Source organism: Eptesicus fuscus, chromosome 12 (genome assembly GCF_027574615.1).
Source record: "Eptesicus fuscus isolate TK198812 chromosome 12, DD_ASM_mEF_20220401, whole genome shotgun sequence".
Lineage (NCBI taxonomy): Eukaryota > Metazoa > Chordata > Mammalia > Chiroptera > Vespertilionidae > Eptesicus > Eptesicus fuscus.
This window is the reverse complement of record NC_072484.1, coordinates 69,282,584-69,298,237: the sequence shown is the minus strand read 5'-3', so window position 1 is coordinate 69,298,237 and position 15,654 is coordinate 69,282,584. Positions and strand designations below refer to the sequence as shown.

The window sequence follows — 15,654 nt, the reverse complement described above, 5'->3', positions numbered from 1 at the left end:
GTGTATGAACATTATCAATTCCATACTTCACTGGTTTCTAATCTTCTGGATGTAAAGGAGGATCCTCCTCCCCACACACATACACGCACAATAATGTCCTACATCCCTAGGGAGAGGGGTGAGCAAAGATCACATTCTAATAACTTTAAAGCCCACAGCATCTGAAAGAGTGCTATCGTAGGTTGTAAGCAAATTCATCCTGCGGGCAGAACTAAAATAAAGTTTGACTTACAGTTTTCCTCAATTACTTTATAACCAGTCAGTCAAATGCTCACTCAGACTAGTGGCCTTTATAGAGTTAAGTCATCTAAGCCGAGTCTCCCCAATCCTGCAGACCCCACACTAACCACTCTTCTGCCTCTCTGGAAATCAGTACATCACATCTAAATATACACTGCTGAATTCTATAGGCAGAAGTTCTCTCCTTCCACAAATACAGAATTCTTACCATGGGCGTCAGCACTAGGCTGGATGCTAAGGATGTACGGGCGGGACTTGACATAGAAAGGGCTGTGAAGCCCCTTGCTGTAAGGGCTGGAATCTCGTTCCAGCCCTAAGACTGTTAAGAAGCTCTATACCCAAATATGTAACTTTTAATTATACAGCGCTAATTTAATAGCACTGCAGGTGACCTCTAAAATCTGGACTTAATACAAACTTAGTTAACATTCTTGTTGACACACTAAAAGTTAAAAACCAAAACAGACCAAAATAAAAACTGGCTACAGACTGTAAGTTTAGGAACCAAGTTCCATCTTAGTTATTTTCAGACTTCGGCATTTTTTTATTACTCACCTTTTCTCTCAGTTATATTAACCCTGAGCAAAGATAAGTGTTGGGCACGATCTTAAGAGCTAAATCAGAGGCAGTTTTAATTTACAAAAGGCTTCTTATGCTCAGTATTCCTACCTTCCTACTCACTCAAATCAAGAGCTCTAGGACAAACTTCGGGAAGCACAACTGGTCTGCCCCTCTTCATTAACATTAAACTTGTGGGAGACTTTCTTGCCGTTTTCACAGCGCTGATTTCTTGAACTTGAACAATCTCCCAAAAGATCAAACTTTAAAAAGGCCTATTAGAAGTTACTTTGTATTGTTCTTAAGTCAAATCACACAGGGCAATTTATGCCTCCGATTTTCCCCAACCTTTCAAAAACGACAAGCAAAATCCTTCTAAGTTCCTCCATCAAAATTTCTGGTTTTCTCTGACTTTCAACGAATAGCATGTGTCACAATCTTATTTATATCTTGCCGTTTTAACCAAGACCTCTTTCAACCTCGAGCCTAGGAGAGACCTGGAGAAAGAATAAACGATCCTCGCGTAAGCGCGTCATCACAATGTGAAAGATTTAGGAACTTTCCCAGCCCCCCCGCCCGGAAGCGAGGAGTCCGGGAAAGAAAGCCCCGTCCAGCGAGTCTCTAAGTCGCCAAGACTAGGTTGAAACAATCGGCCCCCCGAGATGAAACACATCCACACCTCTCTCTACACACCCGCTGAAACCCCATAAACACACTCTTCTTGCTAGAGCCAAAGCACAACGTTGTTCTTTCCACCCAGAACCTGGAGTGGTCGCAGTTAAGAAGGGTCGGGAGGAAAGGTCAGAGCCCAGCGGGGCTCGGAGAGTCGGGGGTTGTCCAGGAACCCCCAGGTCTGGCCGCCTGGGGTCTCCGGCTGGGAGGCTGCCCCTCCAGGACACTCCGCTGTGCAGAATGGCAGATTTCAGTTGGGCGAAGGCGCCAGGGATGCAGGAGGAGGCAACGAGGCAGCCAACGAGACTGGGGCTTAGAAACGAGCGGGAAAGGGCGGGAAGGGGCAAAGGGCGGCCGAGGAGGGTGAAAAGGGGAAGCTACGGCCCAGCGGGAGAAGGCGGAGGAGCAAGACGGGGCAGGGGCAACAAGAGGACAGGAAGGCGGGAAGGGGCGAGAGAGCGGAGCTCGGCAGGGCCAGGCCGCAGCAGCCGAGGAGGTGACGAAGAGGCCCAAGCCCGGCCCGGCCCGGCCCGACCCGGCCCCGCAGTCAGCGCCCGGGCGCGACGCGACAGGAGGCGGACCGGCCGAAGAAAATCGCCCGCGGCCAGGGGGCCGAGGGGCGGTGCCGCGACCCCTCCCTGTCAGGGCTCTCACCTTCTCGCACTCCGGCTACCCAGTCCGGTCGGTTCAGATAGTCCGTCCCGGATCGCGGAGCCTGACTGACCCGGATCCAAACCCGCGGAGGGGGCGGCCCGCGCCTCCGAGTCGCACTGCGCCTGCGTCACTCGGCACGCGCCCCGCCCTCTGTTTACGCTCCTCCCGCCTCCGTGACTCGGCAGCGCGGCAGGCGGCGACTGCGCAGGTGCGGAGCGGCGGCCGCGCCTCTCCGACGCCTCGCCACCGCCCTCTCGGAAGCACGTGCGCTTGCGTCATTTCCTGTTATTCTCTTTGCTCCCTCCTCCGTGCGCCGCGGGTTCGCTCCGGACCGGCTGGTGGGGCGCGTCTACTTCCTCCTCCCTCGGGCGCGTGAGTAGGCGCTGTTCTTCAGAGTCGCGAAGCAGCCTCCACTTCGCGGGGCTCGCTGTACTCCAAGGCGGCGGGATTCCTTGGGGTGAGGCCAGGGTGGGAGTCTTCACGGCTGCGGAGCCCCTCTGAGCGCTTAGCCCGTCTCCTCGGTCGGTGTTAGAGTCTGGACCGCCTGCCACCTCTCCAGGGCTCGGACACCAGCCTTCGCCTCCTGGGGGTCTTCCAGGGCCCGCGGAGAAGCGAGGCGGTATCAGACAGGGCCAGGGCCAGGAATGGAGACCGGGATTGACACTGAGAAGGCCTTCGCTTTAGTGCTCCTGTTGTTTGACTTGAGCAACTGTTTTTAACCTCTCTCTGCCTCGGTTTCTCCATCTGTTAAGTGAAGAATCTTAGCCAATTTCGTTTTTCTCAGGCATGGACTCCTTTAAGAACCTGGTGAGAAATAATAGACCCTTTCGGAGAGAAGTGCACTAAATGTTTGGAAAAACTTTAGGCAGTCCACCTAAGTAGGTGATTTTTAGGGATTTTTCCATTTTTATGATTCTGATGGTTGCTCCGATGGCAGGCGGGGAAGGGGTGAGCTGGGCAACAGCTGGAAGCCACTCCATCCCTGGGACTGATTCTGCTGATCTAGTTGTGTTTCTCCTCACTCATCAGGCCCCAGCTCCACGTCTCCGCTTCTCTGAGCTTTGTGGGAAAGAATGGCTTTGCTCAGTAGAATTGGGTAGAGTTGGTTTCGGCTCAACCTAGGGTGGGAGTTGTTGCCTGAACCCAAACTGGACCCTCCTACCTCCATTCCCCAATACTTAGATGTAGTCACTTAACTAGATAGGCTGCTGAAAATAGTTTAGTACATCCAACTTAAGTACAGCCAGACCTTGGAATGCCTGACCCACGTCTGGGAGTGGAATCTACCGGCTTGTGGGGCGCGTCTACTTCATAGTTTGAAGGTTGTCAAACATAAAGCATGTAATGCGGCCTGGATAAAACGTTAAAAAGTCTCCTGTTCAGACCAGAGGCTCAACTGATAGGACATGAAAGAATAACTTAACTGTTCATGGTAAAGTTCCAACATAAAACCTAATGATGGTGATGATAATGGCTGCCCTCTGCTGTGCAGCAGCTGTGTACATGTTCTCTCATTTACTATCCTGTGGTTTTACACATGGTACAGATGAGGATGACGGGGACTCCAAGAGATTAGAGAACTTGTTCTTGCTCCCCTTGTCCTGTGTCACACAGTGCTAGTAAGTGACTGGAATTTAATCTCTTTAGCACCTGTCTATCTCTCAACATCTCTTAGAAAAGGAAAATATGATACATTTTTTTTCCTCAGAAGTTGCCAAGTGACCTGCATCAAGACCAAATATGTGTTTTAAACTATCATTTCGAAATATTTCTTCAGATAAAACACATCCTTGGGGGCAAAGACTGTATCTAGATTAATGAATTCCTGGAGGTTACTAAGTGCTAAGTATAATTTTGGTGAATTCTTCAGCTTACCTTACTTCTACCCATTTTGGCATCAAATGCTAAAGCCCAATATATTTTAAAGTGCTTCATGTAAGCATATCTCCATCATGAAGTTGGATGCTTTTTGAGAATGTGGTTTATTACTCAGGGAGTATTTGGAAGGCAGGATTCCCTTGGGAGATCAGTAGGTGGCGCCATTCACTAAAGAGGGAAATCCAGGAAGCCAGCAGGTTTGGGCAGAGAGTTTAGTTTTGGACACAAGGAATTTGAAGTGCAAATGAAAGTAGGAATCAGGTTAGGAAGGGTCTTAAAGGCCATGCCAAGGGATTTATTCTGAGAACCATGGAGGCTGTGGATGAGAAGAGAAGGGACCATGTTATTTTAGAAAGATTACTCTGGTTTCCACCTAGATGGCACAGTGATCCAGGCCTGAGATGGCAGTGCTCCCAAGAGCAGGTGACGGTAGGAATTGCGAACAAGTTAACAGATTGAAACTTGTATAGATCAGGCTTTGGTGAGAGATTGTGTACAGAAGGAGCAGTGGGAGAAAGTGGGCTGACAATTTGCTTTCTAGTTTGAGCAACTGAATGGGTATTGTTGCCTATTTCTCATGTAACTATTGAACTTAGCTGACAGAGAGCAGATGAAAAACAACATATAATTTTTATATGTAATTTTATATACAATTTTTATATATACATTTATATATATAATTTTTCATTGATTTCAGAGAGGAAGGGAAAGGGAGAGAGAGATAGAAACATCAATGATGAGAGAGAAATCAATGGTGAGGGAGAATCATTAATCAGCTGCTTCCTGCTTGCCCCCTACTGGGGATCTAATGGGAAACCCAGGCATGTGCCCTGACCCAGAATCAAACCATGACCTCCTGGTTCATAGGTTGATGCTCAACCATTGAGCCACACTGGCCGGGCAGAACAACATTAAAATGGAAAATAATAGTAAAAGATAGTACTTTTATAGCTCTTACTGTGTGTCATTCTAATCCTCACAACAATCCTATGAGATTACTGGTACAGTTATCTTCCAAATGAGGAAACTGAAGTAAAGTAACTTGCCTGAGAGTACACAGCTAGTAAGCAGTGGAGCTAGAACTGGAACCAAGGCAGTCCTGCATGGCTCATACCAGGAATGAGCCCGCAACCCGGGCATGTGCCCTGACCGGGAATCAAACTGGTGACCTCTTGGTGCATGGGTAGATGCTCAACCACTGAGCCATATGTATGGCCAGGTGCCCATACATTTCTTGTGTCTCCAGTTGGATTCTAAGCTTCTGGAGGGCAAGAATTATCTGTTACATTTTTCTCAACTTGCCCTCCCTCAGCTTCTGTTCTCTCGGTGTAGGTTAAATGCCCCCACACTGTGTGCATCCATAGCACTTCACACTTCCTCCATCATATCAGGGGCTGCATCTTGTGTCCCTGGTACCTGGCACAGGGTCTGCCACCATATGTATTGAATGAGTGAGGGAGTCCATCAGTAAGTCAGTCAGTCATCTCGGCAAATAATTATAATTGCCTATTGGCTTTTTAGAACCATAAAGACCCAAGGTCTTGCCTTCTCTCAAATTCATTTATTTGGACTTTAATCTGTATGATGACATCAGGAAAGTGTTAAGGCCAAAATATAGAATCTAGCAGTAAAGCTACAGAAGAAAATGTGTAAATGGTTAGGACTGGAAGGGAGTATTGAGCAGGGCTTCAGGGGTGCTGGTAACATTCTCTTTCTTGATCTGATGTTGCTCATAGTGTGTTCAGTTCACAAGCTGTACTCATCGAATATGCACCTTTTCTGTGTATATGTTAAATTTCAATTAAAGTGAAAAGCTTAAAACAAATCTTTGTTTGTATGCCACAGATAAGTATTAGATTAGGGTGAGCTGTTCTTTTTACCCCTTTAGTTCTTGACCTAAACTCCAGGTTAAGAACCACTGAGCCACTCCAGCTGGGTAAAATTAACTAATGTTTATAAGTCTTTTATAATTTATAAAATGCATTCACACACATGATTGCTTTGACCCTTAAAACAATTAGGAGTTTATTATGTTTATCTTCATTTTACAGCTGAAGCCCAGAGAGGGGAAGCCACTTCCTGAACTGAGGAGTGACAGAGTCCGATCTCAAATCCCTGCTCTTCCCAAAGCATGATGCCTTCAGCAAAGGAGAGCCAGAAGGATGAGAATTATTTTGGGAGATGAATACCAGCTTTGGTTGAAGGAATAAGAACAGAAGAGAAGTTAAAGGAGTTGAAACCACAGGTAGGAGTGCTTCAGCAGGGCAAGCATGTTAGGCCCATGGTTATAAGAGCCTGTGTGTCTGGACCTGCTCCTGTTACTTTGGGGTGCTCCTGTTACTGTGTAGCTGGGCTCCCACTCTGCTGGTTGGCTCTTGGACAAGTCACTGCACTCTCTCAGTCTCAGTTTCCCCATTTGCAAGAGGGAAATAACTACCCCTCTCTGCCACCTTAGGAGAATTGCTTTGAGGATCTGATGAGGTGGTGCATATGTAGCTGCCTTGAGAACTTTAAAGTGTGCGGCATGAGGAATCCCTGAAGCCAAGTTTACTTATCCCAGGAGAAGGAAGGCAGGACTCCAATGAGGGCTTCTTTCCTTTTCTACTTCATATTTTTATCTTTATTATTTTACAACGTCCTTGTTGTAAAATGATACAAGTGATGCTGAAATATTTAAGGTAGAAATGGAAAATTCCAAATGCTGTCTGCCTGAAGCCCTCCATCCTGCTGCACAGATAGATCACCAGTGTTTGTAGATTAGTACACCTTCTGCCAGGCTTTAAAAAAAATTATACACACACACACACCGCCCTGGCTGGATGGCTCAGTTGGTTGGAGTGTCGTCCCATACACTAAAAAGGTTGTGGGTTCGATTCCCGGTCAGGGCACATACCTAGGTTGAAGGTTTGATCCCCAGTCAGGGCACATGCAGGAGGCAACTGATTGATGTTTCTCTCTCACATTGATGTCTCTCTCTCTCTCTCTCAAAATAAAAAAATCAATAAAAACATCCTCAAGTGAGGATTTAAAAAATATATATGTGTATATATTAATATCTACATATATATATATTTCAATACACATGCAGCTGCTCATACAACTTTATTCTTTAGATTTCACAAAAATGTCCTCTACATTGTTCCATTCCTCCCCTCCCCCTCCACCCTTAATAGTTTTATCTTGAAGAGCTCTCTACATCAGAGCTATTTAATTTTTTTCTGTATATGGGCATGTATATAGTCTAGGAACAGATGTCATTTGGATCATTACTCATTTTTTTAAATGTTATCTATGATGCTGCATGAAAATGCTTGTCAAACAAGTTTCTACTTGCATAAATGTATTTTGAAGTAAAGTTGCTGGTGACACAAATTTTAGTATTTGATAGATATATCAAATGCCAGATTCCACTCACACCGGTGGTGTTTGGGGTAGACATTTGACAGTGTCTGGGGATATATTTACTTGTCATTAAATATCTTAAAATAAGACAGTCCTCCCACAACAAAGAATTGTGTTAGTAATGCTGGAGTTGGCAAAGCCTGCCTACACCCTTGCCAGTGCTGGTTATTGCCATTCTTTTTAAACTTACCAATCTGGTCATTTGAAAAATTATACCTTATTTTACTTTGTACCTCTTCTGGAGAATAGACTTACTTTTGCTTCTTACTTTATATATTATTTACATTTGTTATAATGAACATGTATTATTTTTGTTTTGTTTTTGAAAAACCATTAAAATTTTTTTTAAATCTACGTCTTTGATTGTCACTATGCAGTCTGTTCTTAAGATTTAATTATGTACATGCCTGCTGGTTTTTCCCTGATAAGGTATAGAAAATAATCCTCAATATAGGCCTTAAGAAGTCATCAGTACTTCAGATTTAAGTCTCCATCCTCCGGCCTTCAGAATTGCTCTATTGCCCTTGCAAAGCACGTTCTCCCCGTGGACACCCAGACCCAGGAACCACCTCCAAGAATCATCATCACAGCCCAGAGATACTCCTGACCACAGACCACAGCTCCAAAAAAAATGTTTCTTGCACTGGCCCACAACACCCACCTTTGGACTCATCTCCCAAACACCAGAAAGAAATCCTCATTCTCATTTCTCTCTGTGAAACTTATGGTCTATTTACCCTGTGAATTTCCCAGGCTGGCACAGCTGAGCCAAGCCCCTGGGGCTTCTGCGGAGCCCAGAGCTGCTGGCATAGGCTCAGGTGCAGCATGAATACGTTCAAACTCCCTCCAATATGTCCTGTCAAATGAAAAAAAGGTGGAGCCCAGTCCTGAGCCCTGCTCAACATGGCAAGGACTCCTGGAGAAGTGCCCCCCTCCTTTCATTTAGCTCAGAGCAAGCCGGAGCCAGCCTGGAGGAAGTGTCCATGGAGGACTTATCAGTAATAACTGGATACTCCCAAGAAAATGTCCCATGTGGCCAAAGTGGCATGGGCTTGCCTGCAGCCTTTGCAGATCACCCAGTAGCAGATTCTCAAGTGGGTACACAGCTCCTGCCCTGGTCCCGGGAACAGGACTTCTGCGTTGGATCTGTGCTATGGTTTTCCAGTAAGCAAAGGCATATGTGGAGGCTGCCTGCCTGGTCTAGTGGCTCTCCACTCTAGAATGCACACAAATCACGGCAGTGGAATGGAGTGTACAATCTGTGAGGCCATGAATGCCTGCGATAACCCCTGCACTGCTGACTTAGTGAAAGAGAACGCAGTAAGGGGTCCACAGTGGGAAGGGAAGGGAATGATAGAAGGAAAGAACACCAGTCTGCAAGTCAGGGCCTGAGTTCTGCTCCTGCCTGGCTGTGTACCCTGGGACATAAATCACTTTACTACTTTGGGCCTCAACTTCCTTGCTAAGTGGTAATTGGAAACATTCCCTCTGTTTTTCAACTTGCATGTTTCTCAAAAACATTACCAAATATATAAAGCTAGCTACAGTGGTATAGAGATTTAAAATAGTGTTTAGAAACAATCCACTTCCTATTGGTTAGTTTTTCCTACTCAAAAGTAATAGATGCTCAGAACAGGAGAAAAAAGAAGATACAGCCAAACGAAAAGTAATTCATAGAGAACACCCATAATTCCACTCAGAAGCCATGCTGTTGATATCTTCCTGGGATCTGTTCAGATAAGCAGTTCTTAGTTGGTAGATGGGTGGACTTTGGTGGGAGAGAGCTCCTGGTTTATTTAACAAACCCGTTTTCATTGGCCATTTGAGATACTTTAGTTGTTTTGCCATTACAAAAAATGTGCAAATATAAGCTGGATGAAAAAGAATTAGAACTTGAGAAAACAAAAATGGATAGTTTGAACACCTGACAGAAATGCTTTAAAGATCACAAAAATATGCCTAATCTACAGTGCACAAAAATTACCAGTGAGAGGCAAGGGCTTAATGGGCATGTCAGCTGTTTATATTTAAGTAAACATATTTACTGGGCAGATGCTACAGTATGCTAGACCGTATAATATGAACTCCACAGGTAGCTCAGCCACTGACCTCACTGAGCTTTTAAACTAGTAGAGACCAACACAGAAATTGTGCATGAACAATAGTTTGAGTCTAACCAAACTGCCTTCATGAGTGATTGGCACAGTAAACTGTAACCTCCCTCCCCCTAACTTCCTCTGATTGGCCCCAGAAATTCATAAAGCAAGTCTGTCTGTCCGTTCAACCTGCACATCTTTACATCGTCAGGTGAAGCACCCAGGTGTCTGTGCTGCCCTTCCCTGGCAGGAAGGGCCTGCAACTCCTGTTGATTCATCACACTGTGCCCGTGCCCAGACCTTCCAACAAAGTATCCGTGAACAGATGGCCGCAGCATGGGGGCAGTGAGGCCCAGACCTTTGAGGACGGACGATGCTGGTAACACTTGAGAGCGTTCTACAGCTTCCAGAGGTGGGTGGGGAGGGAGAATAGATGAGCCAGCCCTAATTGGAGGACCTGGTCTGCTGTCCTCCCAGAAAGAGCCTGTGTGCCTTAGATCAGTGGTCGGCAAACTGCGGCTCTCGAGCCACATGCGGCTCTCTGGCCCCTTGAGGTTTTAGCAAAGGCCAGCTTAGGAGTACCCTAATTAAGTTAATAACAATGTACCTACCTATATAGTTTAAGTTTAAAAAATTTGGCTCTCAAAATAAATTTCAGTCGTTGTACTGTTGATATTTGGCTCTGTTGACTAGTGAGTTTGCCGACCACTGCCTTAGATCAACACCTCATACTAAGCTGTGTGCTAATCTTCAGGGATCTTGTTAGACTGTGGGTTCTGATTCAGTAGGTCTAGGGTAGGGACTGAGATTCTGCATTTCTTACCAGTTCCCAGTGATGTGCTGATTATTTATTTATTTATTTATTTATTTATTTATTTATTTCTCAATTTCTCACCCGAGGATATTCTTTCCATTGATTTTCAGAGTGGAAGGGAAGGAGGGAGAAAAACATTGATATGACAGACACATCTATTGGTTGTTTTTTGCATGCACCCCTGGGGCATGAACCTGCAACTGAGGTTTGTGCCCTTGACCAGGAATTGAACCCATTGACACTTCGTCTGAGGGCCAACACTCTAACCATTGAGCAAAACAGGCCAGGGCAATGTGCTGGTACTTTAGACCACACTTGGAGTAGCAGAGCCTTAGGGATTGGTATCACAAGCCCTTGGGGTGCTTTAAAAATACAAAAAGTTTGGTTCATCCAAACATACTGATTAAGAATCTTCTGGTCCATTTATTCAGTAGGTCTCCACCCAGACTGCACATTAGAATCCTTTGAAGAGTTCTTTTTAATGCTAATTCCCACTCATGGATCTCTCTCTAATTCTCTCACTCTCCTTGGTCCCCCTTTCTCTCCCCCTCTTCCTCTCTGTCTCGCTCTTTCTCTCTTATTGCTTTAGTTTGAAAAGCTCTTTCAGGTGGCTCTGACAACCATCCAGTGTGGTGTGGGAGCAAAGGCAGTGGTTCTGAGTCCGGGCTGCACATCACAGTCACCTGTCACCTGGAAGTTTTACAAAATGTCCATGTCATCATTTCTAGGGTTGGGACCAAGAGATGAGCATTCACAAAGCTCCCAAGACGAGTCTAAGCTGTAGCCCCTGGTGTAGAGCCTGCTGTAAGAATCATCTGGAATTCTTGATGGAAATACAGGTTACCACAGTCTTCCTTGACTCAGATTCAAGGTTTGGGGCAAGGTCCAGGAACCTGTATGTGCAACAAGTGGTGTAGCTGATTCTTAGGAGATGACAAGTTTGGGAAACACTGAGATAGAGGAAATGTCCCTGGATTGGTCTCAGAAAGACAGCGCTCCTGACTGCATAACTTCTCACAGCTCACTTAGCCTCTCTGAGATTTGTTTCTTCATCTGCAAAATGGAGATGATGATAACTACATGAGGAAGAGATGGGTAACCATCCCCCAGATATCTGTGTGCCCAGTTCATAGATAGAGTTGTTGGAAAGGGGCTGCACAGGCCAGGGACTATGTTTCCCAGCTCCGATTAGCCTCTAGGGGGGCAGCCACAGGGCTGAATTCTGGCTGAGGGAACGTGGGCAGAGTGAGGAATGCTTCCATGGTCCTCTGCTCTCTTTCTTGACTATCTGCCCTTTGGATTTCAATGACCATTGGCTATCAGTGCCTGGGTGATCTTGGATGCCACATGGGAAGATTGACAGAACTCCCTGCTCCTCCCCCCACATGCTGCTAATTGGACTTTATGTGATTGAAAAATGAGCTTCTGTGTAAAGCTGCTGTGATTGAGCAGTTTATGAGTTACAGGGCTGTGTTAACTAGCATACTGCCTCCAGGATTGTGACAACAATTATCTAAAGCAGAAACTACAAACTGACAATGTAAAGGCTTAGATGCAACCCACAAATATATTTTGTTACGCCTGATTCTTAAAAATGTATCAACAAATTTTAAAATGAGCAATTTCAAAACAAATATCTGGATTCCCAGGTTCTTGAAAACCCAGAATAGCTATTGGCTAAAGCCAGGAGCAGCTGTCCATGTAGAGTGGAACTCACGCTCTGGTCTTCACAGTCTCCACCACATCCTGTGGGTTCATACCTGGTCCACCTCAAGTTTATAGCATTTCTCTGGTCTCTGTAGCTTCCTCAGTCAGCAGGCCCTGATATTATACATATAGAAATTAGATGCATTAGCCAGTAGGATTTTCACAATGAATTCCTTCAGGCACCTTCTAACTCCCAGGAGAGCCATCTATCTGCTCAGAACTTAGAAGCAAAGGCTCCTGAGTGATCCTTCCAGGCTGAAGGAGGTCACCCACACCCACCCTACCTGTGTCTGTGACCATTTCAGCACCTGCTATATGGGGGCAATGGTATGAGAAGAAAAGAGCTCAGGTGTATCAGGATCCGATAGACCTGGACCCCATTCCCAGCTCTGCTGCTTCCTAACTGGTGATTTTGGGTTAAGCATTTAGTGTTTTATGAGCCTCAGTTTTCCCATCTGTCAGGTGTGGAATTTAGTACTCTTCTCATGGGATTTCTGTAAAGGATCTGGCTAAAGGACACTCAGACCATGTTAATTTCTTCCCTTTTTCCTGTAGTTCAAAGACCAGAGCCAGCTTGTCCCTAATAATATAAGGCAGAAATCAAACAGTATCTCTCTTTTTTAACAATTTTGAATATTTTTTTATGATAGAAATAATGCACTTCTATCTAGGTGTGTTAGTCTGCTTGGTCTGCCATATCAAAATACCACAAATTGGGTGGCTTAAGTAACAGATGTATGTCCTCACAGTTCTAGAACCTGGAATTCAGGATCAAGGTCCCTCCAGGGTTGGTTTCTGGTGAGACCTCTTCTGGTTTGCAGATGGCTGCCTTCTCACTATGTCATCACATGGCCTTTCCTTGGTGCTTGATTGAGAAGAGAGATCTCTGGTGTCTCTTCCTCTGATAAAGACACCAGTTCTATTGGATTAAGGCCCCACCCTTATGACCTAATTTAACCATAATCACCTCCTTAAAGGCTCTATATCCAAATACTTTCACATTCAGGTTTAGGACTAAAACATATGGATTTTGTGGGGATATAATTCAGTTCACAATACTAGATAAACCAGAAAATCCAATTTTTAAAAATCACTAGGAATTTCCCTTTTATTCCTGTCTATACCCACCCCAGTCTAACTACATAACTATTTTATTGACTATCCTATAATATTTAAAAATTTAATTGTACATACTTTTTTGGTAGCCTTTTACATTTTAAATATTATAGTAATCCAAACTAAAGAGGACTTTTAGAGTAACTTATTACTAGAGGCCCAGTGCACGACATTTATGCACTGGGGTGGGGTGGGAATCCCTCAGCCTGGCCTGTGCCCTCTCTCGCAGTCCAGGACCCCTTGGGGGATGTCCACCTGCCAGCTTAGGCCCGCTCCCGGGAGCGGGGGTGGGCCTAAATCAGCAGGCGGACATCCCCCCGAGGGGTCCTTAGCTCTGCTGCGCTTGCCAGCTGTGAGCCCAGCCTCTGGCTGAGCAGCGCTCCCCCTGTGGGAGCACACTGACCACCAGGGGGCAGCTCCTGTGTTGAGCGTCTGCCCCCTGGTGGTCAGTGCGCATCACAGTGACCAGTTGTTCTGCTGTTCGGTTGATTTGCATATTAGGGTTTTATTATATAACCTGTTTTTAATTGTAATCTTTTAATTGTAACTTTTCTCATTTAGTGAATATAAATTGTTTCATGGAATTAATATACTCTCATTTATCTGTCTGGACACTTAGAATTCTATTGTCTATAGACTTGGGTGTTTGTTAGCTCTTGACCTTGGGCCATTGATAACTTCATCCATCTGATCAATTTCCTCATCTGTGTTATCAGGGTAATAAAAATATCACCTCAGATAATGATTGTAAAGTGTTTCACAGGAAAACCTTCATGGCTGTTGTTATATTACTAGAGGCCCAAAGCACGAAATTTGTGCACAGTGGGGGGAGAGGGGTGTGTGGCCCTCAGCCCAGCCTGCACCCTCTTGCAATCCGGGACCACTGGCTCCTAACTGCTTGCCTGCCTGCCTGCATGATCGCCCCTAACCGCCTCTGCCTCAGCCCCTACCACCATGTCTCCGTCCAGAAGGACATCCAGAAGGTCATTCAGCTGTCTGGTCTAATTAGCATATTATGCTTTTATTATTATAGACTAGAGGCCCAGCGCATGAAATCGTGCACGCGTAGGGTCCCTAGGCCTAGCCTGTGATCAGGGCCATGTCACCACCCCGCGCCGCTCGCTGCCACTGCCCCTCGCCACTCGCCCTTGCCACTTGCCGCCCCCCGCCGCCTCTCACCAGTCCCCAGTCCCACCCCGCCACCACCCCCCCCCCCGCCGCCATTCACCGTGGTTCCCCGTTCACCATGCTGCAATCGGAGCCTGCAGGGGGGAGGGGGGAGGGGAGGGAGGGACCGAGAGGTGGTCAGTGCACCTCATGGTGACTGGTAGAGCGGTCGTTATGGTCGTTACGCTTATGGTCCCTGGCCTTTTATTATATAGGATAGTGGCATATATTATAATCTACCAGTAGTGGACCCAAGTGAAATATTTCCTTGAGGCTCCCATCTCACTGTGCCGAGTTCACATTCAATGGCAACCTCTTGGTGGCAAGTCCATCCCTAGCTGCCATGGAAGAAGGGCATGAATAATCCCATCCCTGGGAAGGAACATTTAGCTCCCAGTGTGAATTAATACATGGGACTGTCAGTGTAAGTACTTCAGGCCTTTTAAGATTTCTGGCACCCAAACTGGATGTTATTTCCCTTATTAAAACTTCCCAGTACCCTCAACATGTGATAACTCCTAAAGGTGGCTTAACAGGCCTGGCATCACCACTCAGCCTCATCTCTCACCTCTGCCTCCAGCCAGATGAATAGCCGTCGGTCCCTCAAATACACCATCCACACTCACTTCTGGGCCTTTTCACCTGCTCCTTTCTCTGCCTGGAGCATGCATCCCTTTCCCATCTTCTCTTCATGTAGCTAATTACTCCTCATCCTTAGCATCTCTGCTTGGAGGCCCCTGAACAGATGCCCTACCGGTTTCTCCCCAACCCCAACCCCTCCCCCCACATACACACACACACACACACACACACACACACACACACACACACACACACACTTTGACCATTTCAGTGCACACAAGCTAACCCCCAGCTGCTAGCACCCATATTGATTGCCAAGGAGCTTTTTGTGGTCACTGGAACCCACTCTGCCAACTGCAGGACAGGCCTGAAGTGCTGGGGAGTTAACATTCCTGGGACCACTCCTAGAGCAATGACTGACAACTGGGTATATAAATTCCCCAGCTCTCTTCCTCCTCAGGTGGGATAATGACAAGGTGTTTTATACCAGCCTCAGAATTTCCCTGTGTGATTAAGCTCCAGCTGCTCACAGTGCTAACTTGCTTGACAACACACCTTCCTTGGCTGCCTTTCCTGTCTCATTTCCCGGGATTTCCCTTCTCTCCCAAAGTAATTGCCTGTCTTTGAATTCTTGTCTCAGGATCTGCTTCAGAGAAACCCATACTGAGAGCCACTGCACCTGAAAGCCTTCACTGGCACGGTCAGCACCTGAGGAGGCAGGGCAAGCTGGATGTTCCTTCCCAGCTCTACCACAGCCCCTGTCCTCAC

The 15,654-nt window shown here is 46.2% G+C and overlaps 1 protein-coding gene across 4 annotated transcripts in view; it reads left to right on the top strand.

Moving 5' to 3' along the window:
• The first annotated feature begins 2,363 nt into the window (after positions 1–2,363).
• Positions 2,364–15,654, top strand: part of GDAP1L1 (ganglioside induced differentiation associated protein 1 like 1) — a 36,436-nt gene continuing 23,145 nt past the window's right edge. The window contains exons 1-3 of one of the 4 annotated variants that reach the window (XM_054724408.1): positions 2,364–2,496; positions 6,054–6,247; positions 9,712–9,912. In XM_054724408.1, the coding sequence (XP_054580383.1) occupies positions 9,874–9,912 (39 nt within the window). In that variant the 5' untranslated portion in view covers positions 2,364–2,496; positions 6,054–6,247; positions 9,712–9,873. The other 3 variants (XM_028137174.2, XM_054724407.1, XM_054724409.1) reach the window with 3 other exon arrangements.